At 39.9% G+C, this 26580-nt stretch overlaps 1 protein-coding gene across 1 annotated transcript in view; it reads left to right on the top strand.

Moving 5' to 3' along the window:
• Positions 1-5904: 5904 nt before the first annotated feature.
• LOC103811248 (choline transporter-like protein 5) overlaps positions 5905-26580 on the top strand; it is a 30694-nt gene continuing 10018 nt past the window's right edge. Inside the window, exons 1-11 of the mRNA XM_009084208.1 lie at positions 5905-5941; positions 10645-10693; positions 13092-13165; positions 13935-14019; positions 16790-16874; positions 18350-18478; positions 19261-19321; positions 20916-21039; positions 22186-22269; positions 24800-24912; positions 25305-25436. Coding sequence (XP_009082456.1) covers positions 5905-5941; positions 10645-10693; positions 13092-13165; positions 13935-14019; positions 16790-16874; positions 18350-18478; positions 19261-19321; positions 20916-21039; positions 22186-22269; positions 24800-24912; positions 25305-25436 — 973 coding nt within the window. The remainder of the gene's footprint in view (positions 5942-10644; positions 10694-13091; positions 13166-13934; positions 14020-16789; positions 16875-18349; positions 18479-19260; positions 19322-20915; positions 21040-22185; positions 22270-24799; positions 24913-25304; positions 25437-26580) is intronic.

Raw genomic sequence — 26580 nt, 5'->3', positions numbered from 1 at the left:
CCATGTCCAACAAGGAATGAAGGTTTTCCTTGCCCTTCCTTTTGCTATTGATGTATTTATAGAAACACGTTTTGTTATCCTGGCAGAAGTGGCCAGATTTAGTTCAAATTGTGCCTTTGTCTCTCTAATTTTCTTCCTACATGACCTAACTATATTCCTGAACTCTTCTTGAGTAGCCTGCCCTTTTTTCTACAGTTGGTAAGTTCTCTTTTTTCCCATAATTTCCTGCAAAGTCTCCCTGTTCAGACAGGCCAGCCGCCTTCCCTGCCGGCTCGCCTTATGGCACACCGGGACAGCTGCTCCTGCACCTTCAATACTTCCTTCTTGAAGCATGTCCATCCCTCCTGGACACCTTTGTTTCCAAGGGCTGTTTCCCAGGATACACTTTGAACCAGACTTTTGAGGAGGCCGAAGTCTGCTCTTCAGAAGTCTAGGGCAGAAATTTTATTTATGGCCCTTCTTGCATCCCTGAGTATCAGAAAGTATAATTTTGTGGTCACTGTGCACCAAACGGCCTCCAACCACCACATCTCCCACCAGGCCTTCTCTGTTTGTGAACAGCAAGTCTAGTGGGGCCCCACCCCTGGTAGGCTCATCTACCAGCTGAAGTAGGAAATTATCCTCTATTATTAGTTACATTTGGAGTTACAGAACAACATGAGATACATGATAGCTATGGGCACTTTATGTTGGACATTTTACCAGCATGTTACATTAGGATTTTTGATGTCTAGCTGTCACAGAGAATGTTAGCTGACTAGACAAACTCAGCTGACCAAAAGCAGGCGACCATTGGCTGTTCTTAGCAGTCAGTAGAAGAGGCCTGGTGTACACAGGAGGACAGATCTTCAAAACTATGCATTGCTGTTAAGGCTCTGATTGCTGCAGTTTCAAGGTGGCTTTTGTGAATTAGACACTGCTTTATTCAGAAGATTGTGGTTCTGACTCTTGTCTTGCTTTCAAAGTAATTGAATGCATTTGTACAAATAAAATAGTGGCAGATGGATGATGCACACAAAGTCCAGAATAATCCAGCTCTTGTTTCCTTCACTTGGCATTTTTATATCAGAAAAATGTGTATAATTGCACTTTTTTTCCCCCAGTAGAAACAGTGCAGTGATTTAATTATTAATGCTGGATGCTGAGGATAATACCCTCCTTCTGAGGTTATGAAAGTGTTACTTTAATGATTTATAGAAAATATCTCTGTTGGTATGGTATCTGCATGCAGCATTTTACAGCATAAGATAAACTAGAAAAGGCTGCAATGATATGTAATTGTATAAAGCATTTGGGGTTAGAGACTCTGCTAGAAGAAAAAGTCATTGGCCTGCATCTGTCATTCTAGATCAGCTGGAGCAAAGCAGCCTAGAAACAGAAACCTCTGTCATTTTCTGGTCCGAGGTAGGAAGCATCAGATTATTTCAAAACATGCCTTTTCCCAGTTAAAGCATCATCAAGGACTATATGTTAGGGGCTCTTTTTTTTCTGAAGCAGGACAGTGTGTTTCAAGACCAAGAACCCTTGCTAGCTGTATTAATATGTAAAAATATTGAGGAGAGGGGATATTTAATGAAACAGTTAAATCAAACATAGCTATGTGATAACAGCTTGCATTTCTCTAGAGTTCACCCAGTCTTCTGGGCCAAACCTCACTTGTTAAAAAATGTCTCCTAGGCTCTCAGAATAGTCGAGGTTGCAAAGGAATATTCTTCCCACACACAGTGTACCATTTCAGGAGCGTCTTGATAGCTGTGTTTTTGCTTGGAAATTCCATGAAATTTGTCACTGCATTAGTCCAAGAACAAGAATAAGAAACAGGAGCTGGGAGACAAAAGAACAGGCAGAATTTCATCTCTAAGGAAGAATTTGGGTGAACAGCTAATAAGCACATTGGAATGGAAGGAAGCCTTAATGAAGCCATTTATGTGACCCAAACTGCAGACAATTTATTGTTTTATGTTTAGAGCCTCTACTAGTTATTAATATTCTTTGGACTAACTGACAGTCGGCTGATGCGTGATGTGTTGTCATTCACATTGTCTTGTGGCTGTGACAAGGAGAACATCATGCTTCTTCAGATGCATGATTAATTAGGATATTGCGATGATCTTAATTTTGAAGTTTTTCATTCGTAGAGTCTGATTTAATGCTTGGCTTTCTTACCACAGTGAAAAACAGGTAGCCTTCTCCACTGAACTGTCCCTGACCTCAGGATTCCCAGGCAATTCTCTTTATGGTATGTACATATGTAGGGCATATGGCCTGGACTTCTTGGGAAGCAAAGGAGTCTTGATGCTGGGTAAAACCAATGCAGTAGTTCACAGTCCTTTGGTCTTGAAACCTTCTTAAACCCTTGCCTTTCCCTGTGTTGTGTTTTCTTCCCCCTCTTCCTTTATTCTGTCCTTCAGTAAGGCTTGCAACAGTGGCACTTGGTTTGTGAGCAGTGCCCAATGCCCTCAGCTCTGCTATGTCAGTGACAGTTGCTTTGGAAACTCAGATTAAATGTGAATAGAAACTAGCTTCAGGTAATCATCTGTGTCCTTGCAACTATGTAAAGAAAAGGACACTTGAGTGACAGGGTATCTTCTTTTTCTCATCTGCCACCTCCTCTTCCCTCTTCAACCTTCCATTTCTTGCAAGTCATGAGGCAGTATCAGTAGCATAGTGTCAGTACTGGATTCGGATACCAGCTGGGTTTCAGCACTTTGTCTGGTTCATGGGAGTGCCCCACATGACCAGTGCCTCCCTAGCTGGCCCTGTGAACAAGTGGTGGCTGACCACGGACAAATAACCTGTGCAAAGTGGTCAGCCAGTGATCACAGGGTGATTCCAAAACACCCATTGCATATGCTTTTGCCCTTCCAGAAAAAATGGCAATGTAGCAAAGAGCTGATGGAGGGAAAGACTGTGAGGCCATGGAAATGACTTGGAAGACATGCGTGGGAGTGATTAGTGAGTGCAGAACATGAAGCATTTCAACATGACATACATAATCTAAGCAATGATTTAATATAGGATCAAGACATTAAAACTAGTACAATTATTTAATGCAGTGATATTGCTGAATCAATGTGCAGCATCTATTAACAGATTTTTATGCTCAACTTCTAAAAGTTAAACACATTTAGTTGTTCTTCTGAAAAAAAATAAAAATCCGTCAGCAAAAATGACTACCAGGGAATAAAGAACCCCAACAAAACCTACAGCCCAAAGTCAAAAGTTTGTCTTCTTTGTGACTTAAAACTGGAACTCCATGGGAGTTGTATTCATCTCCTCACTAGCTTTTCTGACTGAAGGACCAAGAAACAGAAAGACTCATATTGTCCTGATAAAAGATATTTCAAAGGCAGCTACCATTTAATTACACAAGAGAGCAATCACAAGTGTGTTTTTATTAAAATTGCAATTTATGTGTGCATGATCTCATAACAGACAAGTTATACTTGAATCTTTCAAAGAGGAAAAAACCCCTGTATGCCTGTAAACCACGTGTAGGACTTACTGGAAGAGCTGGTTGTATACTAATGTCAATCCTTTGACTTAATAGATTGCTTCAACACATTTGTGCCTTACAGTAATAATGTATTATATTACTAGGGTCATTAGGCTGTGTCTGCGTAAGGAACATTACATGTTACTTACAAAGGAGCTTAAGTTTGCCTAAAAAGTCTTTAAGTAAAATAAAATTGACTACTACTAAACAGCAGTACATTTCGAACGTTTATTTGGATTCTTTGCAAAATTAAGACTGTAACCCTTGCCAAGATTAGGATTTCATATATGTTCAAGAAGTTTCTGCTTCTGAAAGGAATAGATTGAGTCGCACAAGAACTTGTGTTGAGGTTTTTTCCTACTCCTACCCAGAATAGAAGGGCAGAGGCATCAAAATCTTTGTGTGAATTTTTAGAGAAACGTAACTGGGATGAGCCCCATTCAATCCTATTACACCCCAAGCAACTGCTGCTTCTTGGGGTGTAATTCGTTCTCTTGTGCACTTGTGTCTGCATGTTGAATTAGTAGTTGCACAAGAACTTGTGTTGAGGTTTTTTCCTACTCCTACCCAGAATAGAAGGGCAGAGGCATCAAAATCTTTGTGTGAATTTTTAGAGAAACGTAACTGGGATGAGCCCCATTCAATCCTATTACACCCCAAGCAACTGCTGCTTCTTGGGGTGTAATTCGTTCTCTTGTGCACTTGTGTCTGCATGTTGAATTAGTAGTTTGTGTAGGCGTAACAGAGGCTTTTTTGCTGAGGCCTGTTACAGAAATACTTTGGATTCCTTGAGTGGATGGATTTGCTCCGGTACAGGGGAGAAGCGCGTAGGCATTGCAGCTGCCGCACCTGGCTAATAAAAGCACTCTTAAAAAGCCACACCTGTTCTAGTCACATGCACGTGTAATTGTTGACCAAACACCAAGGAAGAAACTAATAGTTACCAGACTAGAAATAGCACTTTATTAGAGTTGGATAATATATTGCTTACTAAATGCATATTTGTTAATATGCATCTGTGTTTAGCACTGTCTGTTCAGGGCCTTCTGTTATGTACTATATTGAGATTTACTGATGCAGCCTTTGACAGACGTGCAAACGTGAGTAGGAGCATGGTGGAGTCAGCCACTTGGCTTCTCTGTGTTGCTCTGGTTTTGTATTTGCCTAAGGATAACAGAAAATCTTGGGAGGCAGTTAAGTGTGGGAGTCCAGCCAAGGGTTAATATTTTACAGGACGTCAGCCTACATCATATTACTGTTACCTTTTACTGATACTGATTGTACCAAATATCTCATTCAGTAAACATTAGAACATTGCTGCTAAGTTCTGTAATAACAAAATGAGCTGTGATTTCGTATCACAGGCATCATTTGTGAGCTGCAATGCGAGGTGGTTATTCTTTGTCACTGTGTACTGTGCAGTGACAGGGCTGACTTAAAATGTCATTTTTGTCATTCCAGCATGTCATTCAGTCCTGTCTTGTGTGAATACAAATCCTAGGAATGTGTATTCAAGTGTACATATTTCTCATTACAGAATTCTACAATTGGTGTCTTTATCATATTCCACAGAGGATGGAATTCCATTCTGGGCAGGATCACCACACTAAGATTCTGTTCCTTTGTGTCTTTCGAATTTGCATACTGACTCTAATGCCTTGTACATTGTTTCACTCTTTAGGCATTGCAGTATTTAAAGTGACAATGCTGAGACTTTCTAGTACTAACTCTTGTTCTGCACTTCTGTGATATGTAGAAATGCAAAAAGTATGTTTTATTAAGAAAACAATTTGGTAAATTATGGCTACTTGTACAGATAAATGCTCCACTTGACAAGATTGGAAATTCGATATACAGCAGACACTTTGCATTTTAGACTTGCATGACTTGAACATTGGGGGACCTAGTCACGTGTGTAGAGGAAGATGGATTTGGCCAGCTGTGGCATGTAAAGACTATTTACTGTCACAGTAGCACAGGCTACAAAAACATAGCAGTGTGATACCTCATTCTCAGTTAGCAAGTCTTCAGGGGGTTTTTTGGTTGTATTGCCTTCCATGAGTTTGTTTTGCAAATGGTATTCAGGTGCAGACGTTTCCCTTTCTGCTGAAACACTGTAGGTTAATCCAAGCTGGTCAGGGCCATTCCTTCTCATTGAGCCTGCTATCAACCTGGCATGGGTAGGTGGGCAAGGCATGGAGTGATAGCACTGTGTGCACAGGGAAGCCTGCCTCCTGTGTGAACTTCTGTGCTGATTGGAGAAGTCTCTGACACCCAGCTTTATTTTTAAATCCATTGAAATGGTATTTTTGTGTGTCTCTGCTTGCTGGGGAAAGTGTGCTAGCAACACAGGAGTGCAGTCAGTATCTCACACAGACAGCTTGCTCAAGTGATCCAGGAACAGTAACATGGATAGAGGTGAAGAAAACTACTATGGAAAACACGGTAATTTACTTGATTTCCTATGACAATTCAAAATACCTGATCTAAGTCTCACGTATTTCAACTGTGTTATTGCAATTGACTTGGATCCAGCCTCAAATGGGTTTCTATAACTTCTTCAATTACTAGTAATAATCTATTTTTTTCCCATATGACTTTCGCTAGTTTATTTGAATTGCACATCACAGGCAAACTGGACATGTATATAGTCAACTTGTGTTTTAGGTAAGTAATTTAGAGTTGATTTTTAAAATTATTACAGTGATAAAGTACAACAGTTAACTTCATATGCTGTTTGGAGTCAGAGTTGATACATGAAGTATCTTGTGAAGTGTTTCTTGTAATGATACTATACTTCAGCATACTAAAGTCTCCTGTTAGAAAGCAGCCTGTGAAATAGATCTGTCTCATCTGCAAAGAACGAATATAATCTCAGTTTTTAACCTTAGCAAAAACATGTCAGTCATCCTCACCACTGCTTTCTTCCTTTTGCCTACCAAACTCCTAAAGCTTGGAATTTGCTTTCTAAATATGTTTGGGCATTTGTAGCTAGGGAATTGCTTTGCTGTTACCAGGAGCTATATAAATACTAATAGCATAAATAATTCCCACTTCACCCCCCCAAACCTTCTGAATTTTTAAAGAATAGTAGTAATTAAGTAGGGAATTTGCTGTCTAATTTAGAAAAATGAGCTGCAAGAAGCAGCATTTTTCCTTTTTGTCTGTGGTTCCATGAAGCTGATCACAGTTGCTGTGTTGTATTTTGGTAATGAATGTTTCAGGGTTGCTTCAGTCTACTTCTGGTGTATTGAGAATGTTTCTTCCTGTGTGACCTACCATATTCTGTAATGGATCTATACCAAGAGCTCAGTGCCAGAGAAGGCAGTTTGAGCCATGTTGCACTGCAGCATGCCATATAGATTGCTGGTGTAAGGAACAGTTCTTGGAAGAAGTTTGCAGTACTGCAATAATTTTCCAGCTGATAGTGGCTGTTACCATCTCAGAGCATTCCTCTTCATGCTTGTTGGAGGTGAAAGTCTCTGTTTGAATCAGAGCTCCTGTTCTGGGGTGCTCAGTTTTCATATTCTTACCTATTAGTGAATGTTAGTTTTCATTGTAGCAGTATTGTGGAGTTCTCGTGCTACACTTGAGTATGCTCCTTATATAAATATATGTGTCTTTTGACATATCTTTTCTTTGCTCCGTTTCAGGAGCACACAGATACGACATAAATAGCAAAACTTGAGCTATTTGCGATAAACAGTTAATAGTGATCTTATGATGGAAAAGAGGACACTTGTGGAAACACAAAACACCTTGCCCAACATCATAAAACCACTACATCGTAAACCCATTCTGCTTAATGGAGATATTCCTGTTCTGTTCCCAGCAGGTATTTGTCTAATCCATTCTTAAAAGCTTAGGGTGATGAAAATTCCATTGTATGTTCCAGTGTGTAATTGTGTTCTGTAAGGTTTCCTAACGCCTAATCTAAACCAGCTTTGCTGTAAATGAAGTTATCTTCTCCCTCTGATAGAGGAAGCTGAGAACAACTGATCGCTGTCAGTTTTGTGTGGTGTTTGAAGGCTGTTGTTTTGTGCGCCTTCCCATAATCACAGGTGTTGAAGTTTTCATTGATTTACTGCTTTCTGTAAACCTCCTAGTGTCTTCTTTTTAGTCAGTCCCCCTACTGTCTCCAATTTGTATCTTCTGAAATTCTAGTGCGATGATCTAGAAATAGTTGTTCAGCTGAGACCTTACGTGTCCCCATGCACAAGGAACAGTGACTCCATCACTCATGCTCACATTTCTTGAACGAGTGATGCTTTTTTTGCAGACATCCCTTGACTGAATCATTGTCAGTTTGTAGTGTGCTGTGATCCTTTAGAACTCTTCTCAACAGTGTTTTTGAAAGCAATTATTCTGTATGGATTTGTGAATGGAGTTTGTAACTTTTGTTAGTTTGCAAAAGTCATTTTGAATTGTAGCTTATCAAAATCCATTCAATTCTGGATGGCTTTTGTCTCCAGAATTATTTTAACACTTGTCACCTGCACAGTTTCAAAATTTTCATTCTCCTTCATTGTTCTAATTGTTAAGGAAAATGCTGAATAGTTTTGGTTCAGCTCAGGTTCCTCCGGGGGTGGGATTGAGCTAACTACTGAGCTAATATTCAAGAGTGAGAACTTGGAGCCTTAATGGATGACTTAGTGGAAATGTTTGCCCCCAGAAGCAAGTAGACTGTAAGAAAGAATTGCTAGGAATGGACTCACGTTGAATAGAAAGAGTCATTACAGAATTGTATAAATCACAGCCACTATTTGTGGTGAATAGCTTGTGCAGTCTGGCTCTTCCTTTTCTAGTGATCTGTAGCAGCACTGTAAAAGGTACAGAAAAGGAATATAAGCATGCCCAAAACTATGAAGTGGCTTGTGTACGAGAAACAATTGAGCAGACTAGGGCATTTGAAGATATACAAGTAAAGAGGAACATAACAACACGTAAAATTATTAGTAACATGCCATGCTGCTGTACAGGTATAAGCTGACTGATTGCAAACTTAAAACAGGCAAAAGGAGGTAGTAGTTCAGTGCTTCATTAACTCTGTGATGTAGGGCATTGCAGAATGTTAAAGTATAGGTAAGTTAAATAGATATTTATGAAATGAATGAGAAAGAAATTCACTCACAGCTATTAAATACAAAGTCACTGCCTTTGGTTCAAAAAAGTGCACTTTCAAATCTCTGTGATCTCAGTTATAGGGAAATACCATTATGTTTGCCTTGGTTTTGCGTTTCTTCCCAGATATGGCCCCTCTTTCTCTATGGCCCCTTGTAAGGTACATGGTGTGGATTCAGTGGATTTCTCTTGTGATCTGGTGTAGCTGTTCTTGTGTCCTGTATGAGCAGTGAACAGAGGCTCAATTCAGTATGCCTTACGGGCAGAACTTGTCTATAGGGAGTAATGTTACAGTCTCTCAACTGTTCTCGAGATAAATTGTTCTTTTGTAGAAACTTCTGTTGAAAAAGGTTCTTCAATATACAGGTGTTGGCCCAGCATTAGGCATTGTTATGGTACACTGGACCATAGTGGGTGACTGTCACAGCACAACTTCTTCCACTCCTCAGCATTGCTGTCATACATCACTTCTCCGAAGTTTTAGCTTTCTTGATCTCTCTGTTTGTTGTAGGAGCTTGGTAAGGTAGCCCTCAACACCTCAGATGAAGGGCAAAAAGAATTTTATTATCTGCTGTGTTTATTGTACTGGTCTCTGTGTATTTTGATAAGGTTTTTCTGATATAAACCAAGAACAAAGTCTGGCATTTAGTTAATAAGTAAATTCTGCTTTTGAGAAGTTGCTGAATTCTTCTTTAATTATAGAAAATAAGTATTTTTCTCTGTGTGTGGGAAAACTTAGGCTGGTAACACCTTTTAATACCAGGTATGTTCAGAAGAGGAGGTCCTTAGGAAGGCAGTGAAAAAGCATGCTGAAATAGTAATTTGTATTGCATCATTGACATTTGAACGAACAAGTAATTTTTCATTACACAAAGTTTGGTTTAGTAAATCTCCGTAATTGCTGAACTTAGAAGAAAAAATCCCACAAAGCTGAATAGCTAGCTTCTAAAGGAAAAACCCAAATTCTGCTCTGCTGAGTGGAGAACTGCTTCCTCTTCATACAGGAGCTCAAAACTTGAAAATGTAAATCCTACCGTAAGTTTTTGGTACTCTTTCCTGAGTGAGATCTTACTGTAATTCATCTGGTTCAAGTCCACTTTGGAAGCACGGATTGGAAGGTTAGTATTTGGCATTTTTTGAATATAGTTTGCTTGTGTGCAGAGTGAATCAGTTGGAACTATGCTAACCATCAAAAAATGTGTCACATTTGACTCCTTCCATCTGTCAGTTCAGGCCAGATGTTACTGCATGGCTCTAGGGAGGGACTTGACTGCACCTTCTGGTCATCCTGACATTGACAGAGAGCAACAACGATTTCATTTCATCACCAGCTTTAAAACCTGCTTTGGTTCCTACACTGGGATCTGTGGTGGGTGCATCCACTTGAGAGTTAGAGAAGGTGCTTGAAACATTCTTTGCTGTGAGGGTGATGAGACACTGGCACAGGTTGCCCAGGGAGGCTGTGGCTGCCCCAGCCCTGGCAGTGTTCAAAGCCAGGTTGGCTAAAGCCTTGAGCAACCTGCTCTGGTGGGAGGTGTCCCTGCCCAGGGCAGAGAGTTGGGACTAGATTATCTCCGAGGTCTATTCCAACCCCTTAACATTCTATGATTTTGTGATTCTAGAGAAAAATCAGAAGGGCTTAGGCTGTAGCTCCAGAGAGATAGGTTCACTCACTGACTGTCAAACACACTTAGCAATGTTAACGACTGTGAGAGTCACTCTGTCTCTCAAATATACTGTGAACCTGCTGCATAGGTGTAGTCAGAGGATGTACATTAAAGGTAATTTATTGGGTGTAAATGTGAGGCCATCAATGTTTTTAAGGTAGAAGAAAAAAGATTTGATGTCATACACAAAAACTAGTTAATCGTGTTTGTGAATTACTGATATTGCCCTCATGAAGTGATTTTAACAATGAATAGGAATATATGGAAGATGTTCATCAAAGGCTGGTGTTAACACCCTTCTCTCAAGAGGTTTTATTTTAAACAAGGACATGTTTTTATACTGTTTTGTTTTAAATGCAGGTGAACCAAGGAAATTTGACCCGAAGTTCAGAGGACCTATTCATAACAGGTAAATATCATAAGTCATTCTGTTAAATTCTTTCAGTTTGCAGTGAACAGGGATAAAAATTTTGTTAGCAAAACTTGTGGATTTGATTCTGCAAGTCCAAATCCAGAAGATGTCTTTACTGCCCTTGAGGATGTATGATTACTGGGGAATATTAAACTGTGCTCTGAAGTTCTTTCAGTGTGAATGCCAGTTCTGTGTGCCTCACATTGACTAGTACCTTCTGTCTCACCTTAGGCTGATATAAGTAGGACCGTGTGAGGTGTTGTTCTGCTTTGGGGTGCCACAGCCATAGAATGCAGTCTGTCTTGTTTCCAGACAGTGCAGGACTGGGACCCTGTCACTCTGTTCTTCAGGTTTTCCTGCCCCCATAGTCACCTCACCAGGGAATTAGTTCTCTCCAGAGTGGCCTGGTCATGTGCCATGGCATTTGTGCCGTGGCTGGCAGCAAAGTGATTGTGCCTGCACAGTTACAGCACTGAAGTCCTGAGGCTGCAGTGCCTCAGCCCTGACACCCTTACCTGAGTGAACAGTTTTGAGGAGTAGACGTCTCTGAAGTGAGTGAGATTACCTATGGTGCTGTGGTCTGCAGAGTTGGATCTTGAAATATTGCAATTTAATAGTATTTTTAGGCAGTCTATTACTGTGCCTTTATCTCACATGCATGAGGTGATGGTATGCCAGGAGAACCTCTCTTGTTTTTAGCCTGCTAAAGATGTTACTTAGACTACACCGAGGGTCTGTCACAGATAATCGTTGGTAACTATCTGTTTGTCCAGCATATCTTACTTCTCAGCTCAGCCCCAGGGAAGAAAGAGGTCTTGAGAGCTGTTCACAGCATAGTATAATATCACCTTGAGCCAACATGATTTAGAGATGTCTCAAAACACAAGTTATTAGTCAGCCAGAGAGGAGGAACTCAGAAGTGAGGACATAAGTGGTCATCTTAATGTTAGTCGGCAGATTTGAAAGTGGTAACCTGAAAATCACACTGTGAAGATTTTGAGCCTCCATTTGCTCTGTGGGGTTGCACAGTGCTGGGCTCAAGGCTATTTGTGGGTGCTAGTGCTGTTTAACTAAAAAATGTCATAGTTTCTTGCTTATGCAGCATCTTGAGCACAGTAGTACTCATGTCAGATTGGACATGAAACTGCCAGAGAGAGGTTCTGGTCAGTCATTAACAATTAAGTGCATGAGCTGTCAGTGCATAAATTGCTTTTATGCACTAATGCCCTGTGTGCATTTTATTTTCACATTCATATATTTTCTGGGATGCCATTACATAAGCACAAAGTATTCCTTGCACGCACTGCCACATGTAACACAGGAAGAGAAGCCAAGAAGGCAGTGTGTTTCTGGGAGATGGTGGAGAGCAAAAGAGGCTGGATAACTTTAGATGAGGTTTCAGTAATAAGCATGGGCTTCCAATATCTCCTGTTTCAATTGCCATCATTTGAATTCCTGCAGCTTTGGAAACTCCCAGAATCTTCACCGTATAACCTTGGGTCTTTACAGAGTTATTTTAATTTATTAATTTAAAATGTTTTACTTTCCATCCGTCCCCCATGGAGTCTTGTATTTATGAGTTACTATTATGATCTCACTGAAGGTGAGCTGTGTGAGCTAACTGTGATGTGAAATGCAGCTGGGGTTATGAAACCCATAACATCTAGTAAAATAAGCAGTTATTTTGTATGAACAGCAGTTAGTCTCTATAAACCGTTTCAAACTTTTCTGCAGCCACCCAAAAGAGGTTTTACATACTTCCTTTTAAAAATGTTTATATAAAAGTAGTATGTGGCAACAGTGAGTTTTAATAGGTATAGTACAGAAGTTTGTGTATTACAACAAACATAAAATCCTACATTCTAGTAAAGTGTTTATGGGAACATTTTCATGGTGGTTCTGCCAAACTTTTAAAGAAAGCTTTAGCACAAGTGGGTGTAACCTTTAATTCCATGTAGGTATCATAAAGTGAGACCTGTAAGAATTGAACTGAAAGAGGTTTTTGAGACTATAGGAGTTGCTATTAAAGTATTTATGGTGCCATGTTTCTCCTGAGACATCCCGAATTAAATGTTGTACCCTTAAAAACGGCTCTAGTGGGATGAGAGCCAAGTGTGAGCAGTGTCAGAATTGCTTCTGAACCGAGGATGGGAAATTGTTTCAACATTGCTTCTTGTGCTTTAAGCAGTTGTCTTTCCTTAGATAAAGCATACACATTTCATTTGCTGGTCTTGCTGCAAAACCAGGGCCTTACACCTCAAACATGAGTTTGTAAGACCTGCTAAGTACCAGTGCAGACATCTTATTCGGGTGCCAAACACCCTATGGCAACCAGTGTTTTGAAAGGGTCACATTAAACACCTTGTTTTTAAAAAGTGTTTGTTTTTGTCCCTAGGCACTGCACAGACATTATTTGCTGTGTGATCTTCATAGTTGTCATTCTGGGTTACATTGCTTTAGGAGTTGTGGGTAAGTAAACACAGGTATAGTAGTGCTTTTTCATTGATGAAGTTCCTCTCAGTCATCTCTTCTCAGACTGAACAGCCCCAGCTCCCTCAGCATGTCCTTGTTGGAGAGATGCTTCAGACCCTTAATCATCTCTGTAGCCTCCACTGGACCTGCTCCAGGGGCTCCATGCCCCTCCTTTCTTGAGGAGCCCAGAACTGGACACAGCACTCCAGATGTGCCACACCAGGGCTGAGCAGAGGGGCAGGATCACCTCCCTGACCTGCTGACAGTGCTCTTCCTAATGTCCCCCCCCAGGATCCCATTGGCCTCCTTGGCCCCCAGGGCACACTGCTGGTTAGGGACACTTTATAGGTCCACCAGGACCCCCAGGGCCTTCTCCACAGCACTGCTCTTCAGCAGGTATTTAGAGAGAAGCTCAAAGCCATGTGCAATGCCAGCATGGTTGTCTGAGGACAACTTGGTAGCTCCTTTTCTTTCTCCTTTCATTATTTTTTCAGTCTATTACAACACATTTTGGATACCACCCAGATATATATGCCCTGAAGGTAAAAAGTGACCTGGTTTGCTTTCTTATGGATTCATCCTTATCTTAGTTCAGTTCAGTGTGCTTTGTATTTTAGTTTTTGACTAGGAAATCTACTATCTTCAGTGGTGATCAACAAAGACTGAAATGGTGCATTAGAAGTGATGCATTTTCATGCTAGCTAGTTTTAACAATTAACTGTGGACACTTGACTAAAATGCTAAGAGGTATGTGTATGTTTTGCAGCTTGGGTGCATGGTGATCCCAGGAAAGTGATTTATCCAACTGACAGCTATGGGCAGTTTTGTGGTCAGAAAGATACCCTCAATGAGTGAGTATTAAATCCATTCACATACCTTTATTACTCATGCACTGTAAATAAGATGTGAAGTTTCAAATCCTTCTGTTGAAGAGGCAGCAACACTCTTACTATATTTATTCCAAGTAATGTTCAGAAATGTGTTAGTTGCTCAGTGCAAATCCAGACCCAAATCATTACTGTAATGCAGTTGTTGGTATCATTCAGAGAATATTTTTGCTTAAGTATCAATATAACTTAAAGATTGTATCAGTAATTGCACAGAAAATGGCTAGCTAGCACAGCTTCTAACTGATAAAGTTTGGGTAATTAATGACCTGTTAAATAATTCTTCATCCACCTTGGGATAAGAGTAGTCCTAAAGCATTGTAGCCTGGTTAGTAGCTTTTCTCAGCATACACCAAATAACAGAAAAGACCATAATGAAAAGCTCATGTTTTTCTCTAGTGCTACCTAGTGCCTTTAGAGAAGAGACTGAATGATCTAGGAGACACCACACCCTCTTTGGGGATATCTGCCAAATGGCTCTATTTACTTGTCTCTGTTTTCTAGTCCTTGTAAACTAAGAATTGTAAGAGTTAAAGTAATTAGGTGGTATCAACAGAGTACTTCTACATGAAAATAGCTGCTCAGGAAAGACAGGTGTCACATCAATGTTTACTCTGAAAGTCTAAGTGGTTTGTGAAACAGAATTTTTAAAAAAGTCTGGTTTTTCACTCACTTTCTCTCTTTTAAAAGGTGTTAGCCACCTTTTATGACCTTGTCACTGTCAAGAAGCTGGATGCTATACTAGTGTTTGATAACAACTTGGTGCTTCTTTCTTTCCCCACTTGATTTTCCTTGGAAAGAGCTGAGGAAGCCACTGTTCAAAGGGCAGTTCAGAAGGGGTGGAGCAGGAGATAGGGAGTAGAAAGAAGTAGAACTAGGACTTTTTATCCCCTCCAGTGTTTTTTACAGAGGAAACTGACTAGTATAAGACCTGTTCCACTCTCTGACTAAGACTCTTCACAGCAATTGTGTCCCAACTTCCTGAAGAGGAAAAATTTGGAGAAAAGGTTGTAGTGTTGTGTGTTCCCCTCACTGCACCCCTTCTCTGCTCCCCCCTTGCTCCTAATTCATCATTGTCCCATCTGGTCTGTAGGAAGCAGTGGGCACATGGCTTTGGGAGTCTCAGACACACAGCTTCCATACAGTGTCTGGTGTGGAGCCAGATGCTTCTCTCTGATGCTTATCATTCATTCCCATTCCCTCTTTATTATTCAGGTCTTCCCTTCAGTTATTTCTTACAATGTGGTCTCTGCTTTGTATTAACTAATGTCACCCCTTCTATATGGTTGCTGGAGAACAACACAGCTACTGAGACTGCATTTTGGCACTTGTTTTTTTGGTAAATTGAGGAGTTTCTTAAAACAACATGAACCAGAAGACACTTAATACAACCTACTGGAAAAGCAAGAGTGTTTATGGCAGTAGGCCAGGACACCCCTCTGAACGAGTCCCTCTAGTCCCAAAAGTGAAGGTGTGGGATGTGCTTGTCAGGCTTTCTGAAAGTAACAGTGTGAAAGGCTAACCCACAACTGTGGTTTTCCAAAGTCCCCAAGGGCTTAGTCTGAGACATTTTCCTTGGAAAATTATTACAGTCTCCATGTTTGGAATCTTGTGCTTGTAACAAGCATTTCCAACAATCTCACTGAGGAGCAGGAAAGAGAAGCTAAGAACCAAGGCAACGCTCGCAGCTCCTGCAAAAACCCATTTGAACTGCAATGAATTCCGTGCAGTCAAATCAGTTCTACCTTGTGTTGTCGTGCAAGTCTCTATTAGGCCTCTTTGTGTGTCATCCATTAATTTCCATGCAATCTCTAAGCTTGTTTTGCCTTGACCAGGGAGCAATGTACTCATGGAATACAGCACAATTCCATTTTAAAGAATACAGACTTAGTTCTCAGTGCTGTTTTCATGTGTTTTGGATATGCTTAAACTTTCTTTTCTGCTGTCAGTACCAGCAAGTGGGCTAGGACATAAGAAGAAAGAATACTTCATCAATGGTTTTGAGCAGCTCACAGAGCATAAATACTGTCAAGAAACTATTGAAGAATGATGACATTTCAGTCCAAAATTGTATTCTATTGATTTACAGAAATAACAGCTAGTTATAATAATTCAGATAGTGAATTGTTTTTGCCAGGCTGCATGTTCTTTTAAACAGTGCATAGTAGAACATACCTCAGGGAAAACAAGTTAACCTTGTAAACTGTCAGGCAGTTGAGCTAATCCATGTCTTAAAGGGAGCTTGAATGTGCAGTGGTGCTATATAATGGCTTTGAAGGCGTAGCTTTCTGCTTTTGGATGATTGATTTTGGTGCCACCTTCTGTTCAACAGAAATTAGGCAGCTTTTGCAGGGTAGCACTTGCTGATGGTGAGTTTGCATGCAGTGCATACACAGGATGTTGTGTGGGCACAAAGACCACAGGTTTCTGCAGGGTTGTTTTACAAACATCACCTTTCCGAGTCAGGATTAGAGATACATGGATTGTTTCCACCCAAAACCTTGCTGTGGAAATAAACTTCTCAAAATTATCATTCTTTAGAACAAATACTTCTGGTTTCAGTGATGTCTTGGTGTGGAACATTCACCATCTGCTTGGGATTTATTTGTTATCTCGTGTTGCAATATGGCCTTTCACAATAATCAATTTGAAATATCAATGTATGCTGTAAATTTTTGAATGGCAGTATGCATAAGCAGCTATATTTATGGTGTTATTTATCTTACATCCACAGGAACAAGGCCATTTTGTTTTACTTCAACATTCTGAAATGTGCCAGCCCCGTAGTGTTAATAAACCTACAGTGCCCTACAACACAGGTGAGCAAAATACAGCAGTAAAATGTTTTCCCTGCATCCTAGTCATAGTGCTTAAGATCTAGACATACTTCTGTTTGGATTTAAAAGCTGCTGACAGGGTCTTTCTTTGCTATCCCATTCATATGAAGTAGCAGGAGGAAAAAACCTCCAAGAACTGGCATGGGAAGAGCTGCAGTTCTTGAGTAAGACTGTGGATTTGCAAACTGTTGTTACAGTTCACTGGCTCCATAGGCAGCACATTGCATTGCCTGTTTCATAGACGGCAAACAAGTTATAGTAAGGTGTATACTTGTTAATCATCTCTTGTCCCAGCAAGGACAGAACTCTTCTTTATTCCTTGGCCTGTGGGTAGTCCATGGGACTGCAGTGCTCATCTAGAAAGACTCTCTTGCAGCATCTGCCTAGTTCTAAGAATTAGTACAAGAACTTTTCTCAAAATCCCTTGGGTGAATCATATATGGCAGAATGCCCTTGAGATGAAATACAGTTTAGTGCATGATTTCTCTCTGGTACTGGGATAGCAGAACTTTGCAAAGGGTTAGCTTTGGAAACAAACTGCCTTTTAGAAAAGGCTGATGCTTGCTAAAAGGATGAACTTCAAACTGCCTCACAGTGTTAATGCTGGGAGCCAGAGTATGTGCTCCCGTGTATGATTCCAGTGACCAGCAGAGCCTTTAGAGCCTGTATTGGGGCAGCCACTTCTCCATGACCTAAATCTAAATCACAACTTCTTAGTGGATGCATTCATCAAACCTCAATTCTCACTTGATTTCTCATATAAATCCAGCTTACAGTGGCTGTACCTTGAGTGGTGTGAACTTCATTCCTGAGGTGTGCATCCCCTTGCTTTGTAACTGCAGGAGATCCATCCTTAGTCAGCAGTTAAAAGCCACTTTTGGGTGATTTACACCTAACCTGACAATATTTGTAGAGACATATTTGACTGAAGAGACTGTGTAGAAGAGTGAAACAACATTAGCTGAGACTTCTGATACTAGTGAGACTTTTTGAAAGTAAAGTTCTCCTTATACATTTCACAGAAAGAAATTGCATGTGTCTTGTGAAAGTAGCTGCCACATCACCTCCTCACACACACTGCTGCCAGTGGAAGTAGAGGAGGACCTGACAGATTTTTTCTTGCTGTCCAAAATAATACTCTTTTCATAGACCGAAATCTCTGCTTATCTACCAGAATGTTTAGAACTTAATAAGATACAGACAGGGGCTTGATATCCCAGGTATGAGGAGAGGCTTTGAAAGTGTGTTACAGCAAAGAGTTTTAGAAGTACTCATCTAGGGAATCAGAAGGACAACATATGTCCCTTTCCAAACCCTGCAGTAAACATTACTGAAGGCAATTCCACAAAACAGTGCACTTTTGTAGGTGATCTTTTTCTTGCTTTTTCATTTCACCAAATTTCCTCACCCTTCTCTACTCCCAGTGTATCTTTACTCACTTTTTTCTTTTCTTACAGCTTTGTGTCTCAAAGTGCCCAGACAGGTTTGCAACCTACATTGATGTTCAGGCTTCCTACAGATATAAACCAGATCAGTGGAATTACTTCAGGCAGTTCTGCAAACCTGGTTTTAACAGTCCTCGCAAGGTGTGTATGTATCAGTACGTGATGGAACACATTTTTTCTTCAAGCAGTATGTAATATGCATGATTCTACTGAGCTGCAGCAAAGAGTGGAGTTACTCTGATTTCACCATATGAGATGTGCCATTTATTTGATTTGACAGTTGTTTAATCGGGGTGAAGGTCTTGTATGCACACTGAATCCCCCACTCTTTAAATTATTGCTGTTTGCTTAAAAGAATATCTGCAGCTTCCCAGGTAGCTGCAATACTTTGGCAGGCAGTATCCTCTAGTATTTAGGTACTCACAGCACCAGAGCAGTGTGTCTCAAATGAATTCTTATGGCTCTTAAGTCATCTATAGCTATTTAGCAGTTTAAGTAGGAAAATTAATCTATCCACCATGTAACTGATTTTGCACTCCAATGCACTGTTATTTCTCCCATCCTTAGAACACTTTGCAATTCAGTATATTAATTGCATTAAATTCTTACTCTTCTTTAAGAGAAAATGCGAAAGGGAGACAAGGAACAATTGCCCAGTCACTTCTGGCTTAGATGCTGATCCAAAGTGAACAGGTCTTTTCTTTTTTGTCACTAGAAAAGGACAGAAGAATAGTCTTTTCCCAAATCACAATGACAGTTTGGATTCTCACTTAGACCATGAATGTATCTTGCAGCTCCACCAGTCAAGTTTGGGGAGGAGGCTGCAAAGCCCAGTTTGGGGCATTTCCTCAGACTGGGTGAGAAACAAGAAACACATAGTTATACTGCAATTTATTCAGCATTCCTATTTTTCCCCTTTTTAGTCTGTTGCTCAAGTCCTACGTGATGAAGATTGTCCTTCGATGATCATTCCAAGCAGGCCTTGTGAGTGGTTCTACTTCTTACACACGTCTTAGCAGAGTATGAGTATTCACATTAAAACGCAGGTCCAGTCTGGAAAGTGTTCTGTGGCAAGATCACTAGGAGCTGTCTGTTACCTGGCAGTGACATCCAGTCAGTTTTAAAGAGTTTGAAAGTATAAAGATTTATTAGTATTTTTTCTAGCTGTCATCTGTGAACATTCAGCATGTGAGCAGGCCAAGCTGGGCTCTTTCTTGCTCTTGAATCATCACTGATAACAAAAGCTTTACCGCTCAAATTGTGCCTTCCAAAACATGAGCAAGCAGCCCCATTGGCATTACAAAAATGCTACGAGTGTGGGCAGGATCATATGGCCAACAGTGGGAGTTCAAATGGTGCTTGAACCGAGCTACAATGCAGCTCTCCCTTCAGCTGCAGCACTGGCTAGGCAGGGCAAACAGAGGAATTAAGGCGCCAAAAATGTTTTGTCACTGTGGTCAGTAGGTATTTCTGAGTAGATAACCACTGGTCTCAGAGCTCATCTCAGCTGCAGAAGTGTAGTACTGACCCAGACGTTTATGCAGATAAGAAATTGCTATTTATTTTTGCCATACTTCATGTAAACCAGGCGCAGGTTATTAAAAAGAGAAAATACGGATTAAATTTTTAAAAATAGTCAAAATGTCTATGAAAACTGATATTCTGACCCAAAAGACAGAAAACAATCTGCAAAGAAGCTATTATCTTTATTTAGACTACAGCAAGGGGCAAAGATTACACAGGGAGGAAAAGAGACATGTTAATTATTTAGTCAGAATCATTGGTGGAGTAGATATACCAGACTGAATATTGAACCCTGGCATCAGTATTTATTGGAATCTGATAAGGAAAGCACTGAATAGTTATGTAAAGTACAACTCTGTAGGAGCACTGACCTTCCCTTCCCTTTGGAATGAAATCCAGGACATTTAGCAGCAGAGAACAGGGCAGCATAAATGAGTATGCAGACATCTCTCCTTTTCTCTCTCTTTTATAATCTCCTCCTCCTTCTGTCTAACCAATAGTTTCTGTCTTTCTTCCATTGCTTCCTCTCCAAGATTATCTAGTGATAGTGGCTGGTACTGGAGCTCATCTGGCATATGAGGAACTGACACTTGCTGTTATGTACTGCTTTTGGGTGCTAGAGCCATTTGTAACCAGTCAAGTTGATTCTGTCCCTGGGGATTGGTCTGATTATTACCATGAAATGGCATATTTGAGAAGCTGCAGTTTTTGTAAGCTGCCCAGATACTGACAGAGAGTAAGTTCTGCATTCATAACAAATTTTTAAACTTCCACATATACCACTGTTGTTATTTGGTGGGACCTACAACCTTCAGCTGAAAGCTGTGATCCCACCCTGCCTGAGCTCGGACAAAAAGCCCCAGACCATACAAATCATAATCTCGAATATAATGGCTCTTCCAAGATTTGTCAAAGTCAACATATTGTTAGATAATCAGTTGGAAAACAATTGACTGTGAATCTGAAATTATGTAAATATGTCAGAAGAGACAAGAGATAAGTGGCGCTTGACATGAAATGTAATATGCATGCTTTGTTTTGGTATTTTGAATAGTTCTTAAGAGATGCTTCCCAGACTTCTCCACGAAAAATGGTGTGCTGACCGTGGCAAATCAGACTACGTTCAAAGATGGAAGAGGGAAAACAAGGAATGTAACTGATCTCAGGGAAGCTGCAAAGTAGGTTTTACCCTTCTTAAGTGTTGATTGTTGGATTCTGTGACTGTAAAATAACTTAGGAATTGAAAAAATAACCAGAATCTGTTGTAGCAAATGGCTGAGGGTACTCAAGCGAGACTTGGGAGTAAATGATCTCTCTGTGGCTGAGCATTTCCAAGGTTCCATTGAGGAAATGCAGCTTGGTAGTGTGCAGAAAGGAGCAAAAAGATTTAGTCTGATTTTCTCAGTGACTGTCATTTGTTTTAATAATTCTTGTTGTTTTATCTAGCAAAGCTTAGTTTTGCTAGGAAAGTTAAATGAGGTTGAAAATGCAATCCTTGTACTGCAGGACTCAGGGCAGCCAGTAATGCCTGTCCTGTTCTGTGGCAGCCTTTCCACAAACACGACTGTCCTAGTACCTCGGGCATCTCCCCTCATCAGAGTGCTCCTGTTTTGGTAAAAAGCAATGTACTGGGCTCTGAGGCATGACATCAGCTCCCTGCAGATGGACAGCAAACATTTCCAGTCCTGGGCATCAGCCAGGATGAGAGAAAACTGCTGCAGCAGCCTCCCTTTTCCAGACATTGTCAGGAACACAGGGATCCCTTTTCTCATCTCCTAGTCCAGGCCTACCACAGTCTAGCACCCTACCAGCACTGATAACACTTGCTCCCTCTTCTTGGCATCTGCAATTGTCTGTTCTTTGATAAGAAGATCCTGGATTTATTATTTGGAAAACAATATGGGCAAGCACATTGCAGAATAGGAAACCAGTTCCATAAAGTCAGTCTTTTGCTTCACTGAGCTGCTTTCTGCTGCTCTGCTGTTAGCAGTTCCAGAGTCACAACCATGTGGCCCTTGGCACATTGCAGATCTTAATAGTGTACACTTGCCTTGTGACATAATAAGCTATTCCAGCAATAGTAGTACTAATAAAGCCTTTTTAACAGCATTATTTCAGGAGCTGTAGAGACATTCTTACACAGGTTTTTTTATTTGCTGTAGCTGTGATTGATGTTGGCTTGGTGTCAGAACTGGAGCTGGAGAATTGTAATATACTCTTATCACTACCAAAGATATTTCTAATTTTTTCACTTGAGCCTGTTGTTTGGATAAATTCTGCTTTTCTACCTAAAGCAACCTTCTCTTTGATTTGTCTTTTCTCAGTGGCATCAATAATGTCCTGGATGCAAGATCAGTTGGAATGAAAATTTTTGAAGACTATGCCATTTCTTGGTATTGGATTTTAATGTAAGACTTGTATGGGTGTTTTTATTTTTTCCAAACTCATTTTGGAGTGTGCAGGGAATAAATAAATAGATCATGTATGTATTTGGTACCGGTCCTACTTTAAAACTCTAGGAGCAACTGTAATTTCCTTTCATCATATGCTAATAAGGTTGTTATGGGTCGGTGCATGAGGTAAGGATAGTTCAGCATACATACATAGAGTGTCAGCTGATCTGGAGTAGCTTTTTAATGTCCTGCCAGCGAGAAAATCAGGAGGTGCTGTGTTCTGTTGCAGTACCCATCTGCAGGGTGATTCCAAAACTGAAAAATCTTAATTGAGTGACTTTCAAACCAGATGCAGTTGCTAAGTGTCATTAGTGTATATCTATAAAACACATAATTTCTAAATTAGTGCTAGCTATAAATAGTTAAATACATTGTAATCCATAAGTTCAGTATAAATCCATAAATCCAATGCAGCAGGCAAAGCAACATCAAGAACAAAAAGTATTGAACAGTATTAACTTTATTTTGCAATTAATACTCACTAATCACCAATAATTAAAATGTAGCACTGAAACAACAGAAGTAGCTACTTTGCTGAAGCAAATGTATAAGTATTTGTGCATTCTTACCCCGTTAATATTGGTTTTGATGGACCAAGGTGTTGATCAATTTATGCAGTAACAGAAACCTTTGCCAGGTGAGAGCCTATAACATACACATTAAGCACACCTTAGGCAAGCCTGAATGCAAATCCACAACAAGAAGTACATAAACCGTAGATAATAATGTGGGGAAGTAGTCAGTTCAGAAACATCAGTTGTCAGCTTTGAAAAGTGTTGAGTCACTGGTGAAAGTGACTCTTTAGTCTGATCCCACTCTCACAATAGTCCATGGCAGGAAACTCACAGATACTCAACCAGCTCAGTTCTCTCTCTCTCATTGAAATCAGGCTTATGGTGCAGATTCTTTCAAAGGAGGTAGGCTGGAGAGAGAACTGACCATTGTTTTTAACAGAAATTCTAAATACAGAAGTGAATTTCAAACTTTCAAATATGATACTTTTTAAGGAATTGTTGCTACTTTGAAAGTAGTTGGAAAGAATCTTCTTCACACTTTTCACCAAACAATAGCATATATGAAACATTTTCAAATATATTCAATATATTGCTGGAGTTTGGGTGTTGGCAGTGAAAATTTTACAGTGATGGGAGGCTGGATTGAAAATTAGTATGAGGTTGCTGTAGCCTTTTTAGCATACCCCAAAGAACTGCTGCTTTCAAGCCTCAGTTTATGGGAACTAGTCAATTGGAGACAGTTGTTTTCATGCACTCAGTTTTGGTGTTCCTAGGACTCATGTATAGCTAAAGACAACTTCAGATAAAGCTAATTTGCTGCTTTCAAGAATAGAGGTATAAGCTCCAAAACTACATCTTTTCTTGAGGAATATGTTCTAAATTCCAATAAGCCATTCAGAAAGGGAAAATGCATCAGGCTAGCAAGCCTTTAAAGGGCTTGGGCTTAAGCTTACAAAGGTTTAACTGAATAAACTGATGTAATATTTTTCATGTCCTCTGCCCATCTGGCTTAGTTTGCCCAAAACATCTGGTTTTGATTGTGTACAACCCATTTTTTATCTTTGGTTATTGGCTAAATAAGCTGGGAACATTCAGAAGAAAAGTTACTGATCACAGGGAAGAAGAGGTTTTTAATCTTTTTGAGTCTGTGATAATATAGTAATCTGATGTAACAACTATTAAAAATGCTGAGACATGAAGGGTTCTGTGAAGCATCTGAGCTGGATGTTTGTTGGATGGGATTATTATTCATCTTGTTTTATTCACAATGATATAGAACGCCTTGCTGAATAAAAAGGCCTTTTGCGGTATTTTTTTTCTTTCTGACTTGCTTTCTGGGAGTGAAATGAAAACAAGTATTTCCTTACCACAGACTTGATGTAGAGAAGGCACTGTAGATGTCTTTCCTAGGGGCTTTTACGGTTTCTTTTTATGCATCATAGTGCCCTGATCTTACCTCTTCTGATGAGTAGAAAAAGTTGCTGGTTTTCCTTCTAAATTTAATTCTTTTTTTCTCCTAGGAAGCTCCTAGAATGTTACTTTACTAACATTGTTTCTTTGCAAGCAGGGATTTTCAATGGAGGACATAAACCAGCAGCTTCCCCACACATAGGTATTCCTCCAATTTAACTTTCTGTGCTGTAGATTAGAGTGTGGCCTGAAAAAGGCAGTGAGTTGTTCAGCTGGTGTAAATGACAAAAAAGACATTGACTGGTGCCGTTGAGCCAGCCTGAGAACCTAGCACATACAGGCACTTCAGGCTCTGCCCTGTGAGGTCATCCTATATAAACTGTTTCTAATAGCAGATAAGAGCCATGAGAATGTATTTCATAAGGAAGATTTTGATACACATTTTTATAAATCATTCTCTTATATGAGATGAAGTGACCCCGTTTGGAGTAACAGGCATACAAGAAAGCGAAGATTTTCATATGCTTTTCCCCCTGTGTTTCTGTTTCTTCTCTTTCTAGTGGGCTGTTCATTGCAATGGTTGTGAGTCTGCTCTTCCTTGTATTACTGAGGTTCACAGCTGGGGTCCTCTTCTGGATTTTCATCTTTGGGGTGATTGGAATTATAGGTTATGGTAGGTATAATCTTCTAGCCTCTGAGGCTATTTTTCCTCATTGCTTAAGTTTGGGCAAGGAAAATCAGTAGTTACACCAATGAAATGGTACAAGTGGGTGAATTTATGCCTAGTTTTAGACAGTTAATTGAAAAGGACTTAAATGGCAACAAAATTTAGTAAGAATCTGTGCCGATACTTAGCACCAGATGTAGTAACCTGAATTACCTACACACTATGCTTAGTGTGTGATCACTTGTACTGATGTTTCTTTCCCATATATGTGATATCAATTGACTAGTCTCAGTGATGCATTTTTGGAGGTTGCTTTCCTGACGTGCTGAGAACAAAATACTTGGCTTTTAAAATCTGTCTTTGCAGTCTTTAGAACTATACTGATTGTGTTTTTAAAGGCATCTGGCATTGTTACTGGGAGTATGATCATCTTAAAGGAATACCTGGATCTGACCTGACTGTTTATGATATTGGATTCCAGACAGACTTCAGAGTGTACCTGCAGCTGAGGCAAACATGGTTAGCTTTTAGTAAGTGCCCTTTAAATTTGGTATCTGTTAATGGCTATACGGGAGTATCAATCAGTGTCTTGCTACAGTTTCTGCCTTGGTAAATCTCCTGCTTTACATGTATTGCTCAGAGAAGTAGGCAGAATTCTCTTTCTTGGTATTGTGTAAAAATGTGCTTTTATTCAAGGCAGTATATTTGTAAGGGAGGATAATGCAATCACAGTAGTGATAAGAGTAAAAAATTCTTGTGTTGTTAGCATTCTACTTCTGTGTGTTCAGTCTTCATCATTGGGGAAGCAGAAGGCAATAATTAAGTTAGTCCTGATGAAGCTGCATAAGGAGGGGTGTTTTTTCTCTCCCAATTTATTTTCTCTCCCTCTCTGATGGTCCCAGAAATGAGATTAATAACTCCTATTAATAACTTTGTAGAGCTGTTTACATTCATGTCAGTGAATGTTCTTGGAGGCTGATCTAAGACTGTGGAATGAACCACAGCAAATTTCATCACCTTAATTTTCAAAAGTGCTTTTTAGTATGTTATCTCTAGTGAATATTAGAACTTATGGTTTATTGTAGCTTTTCAAGCTCTTCCCCTGCCTGATTCTTAGCAGCCAATGTATAGTTTATCTAGAGGTTGGTGTCACTTTCAGATGAGTGAACTGAGGTACTCAGGATTTAAATTGCTTTTACTACATCACCCAGTAAAATAAATAGTTAAATATCCTTGAAGAAAAGATAGTCACAATCCTAGCTGAGAACTCATCATGTACTGACATTCTTTGCCTTTTCCACAGTGTTTGGGACAAGTACATTAACTTAACAGCTGAATTGGAACGAGACCAGCTTTAAAGAAACCTGTTTAGATATTCCTTCGTGAGAAAATGGTTTTGAAATGTGTGCAACAAAACTTTGTTCTGAACAAATTCTGTGGCTCTGAGCACTGCAGCAGTCACTTGCCACCTGCAGTTCTGTTGCCAGTACTGATAATATTTGGGATTGCAATTTAACATCATCCCTGACTATCTGAGTCTGATAGTAATCAGTCACATTAAAGCAAATTTTTATGTTTGTCTGAGAAATATGTTCCATTTTTCTTTAAATCATAAATGCTGATGTCAGGGTCCTACATGTTCTGACTAACTCTCTGCATTTCCTTACACTGGAA

This window comes from Acanthisitta chloris, unplaced genomic scaffold (genome assembly GCF_000695815.1).
Source record: "Acanthisitta chloris isolate BGI_N310 unplaced genomic scaffold, ASM69581v1 scaffold45881, whole genome shotgun sequence".
Classification (NCBI taxonomy): Eukaryota; Metazoa; Chordata; class Aves; order Passeriformes; family Acanthisittidae; genus Acanthisitta; species Acanthisitta chloris.
Note: the sequence above shows the minus strand (reverse complement) of the source record. Positions and strands in the feature narration are given on the sequence as shown.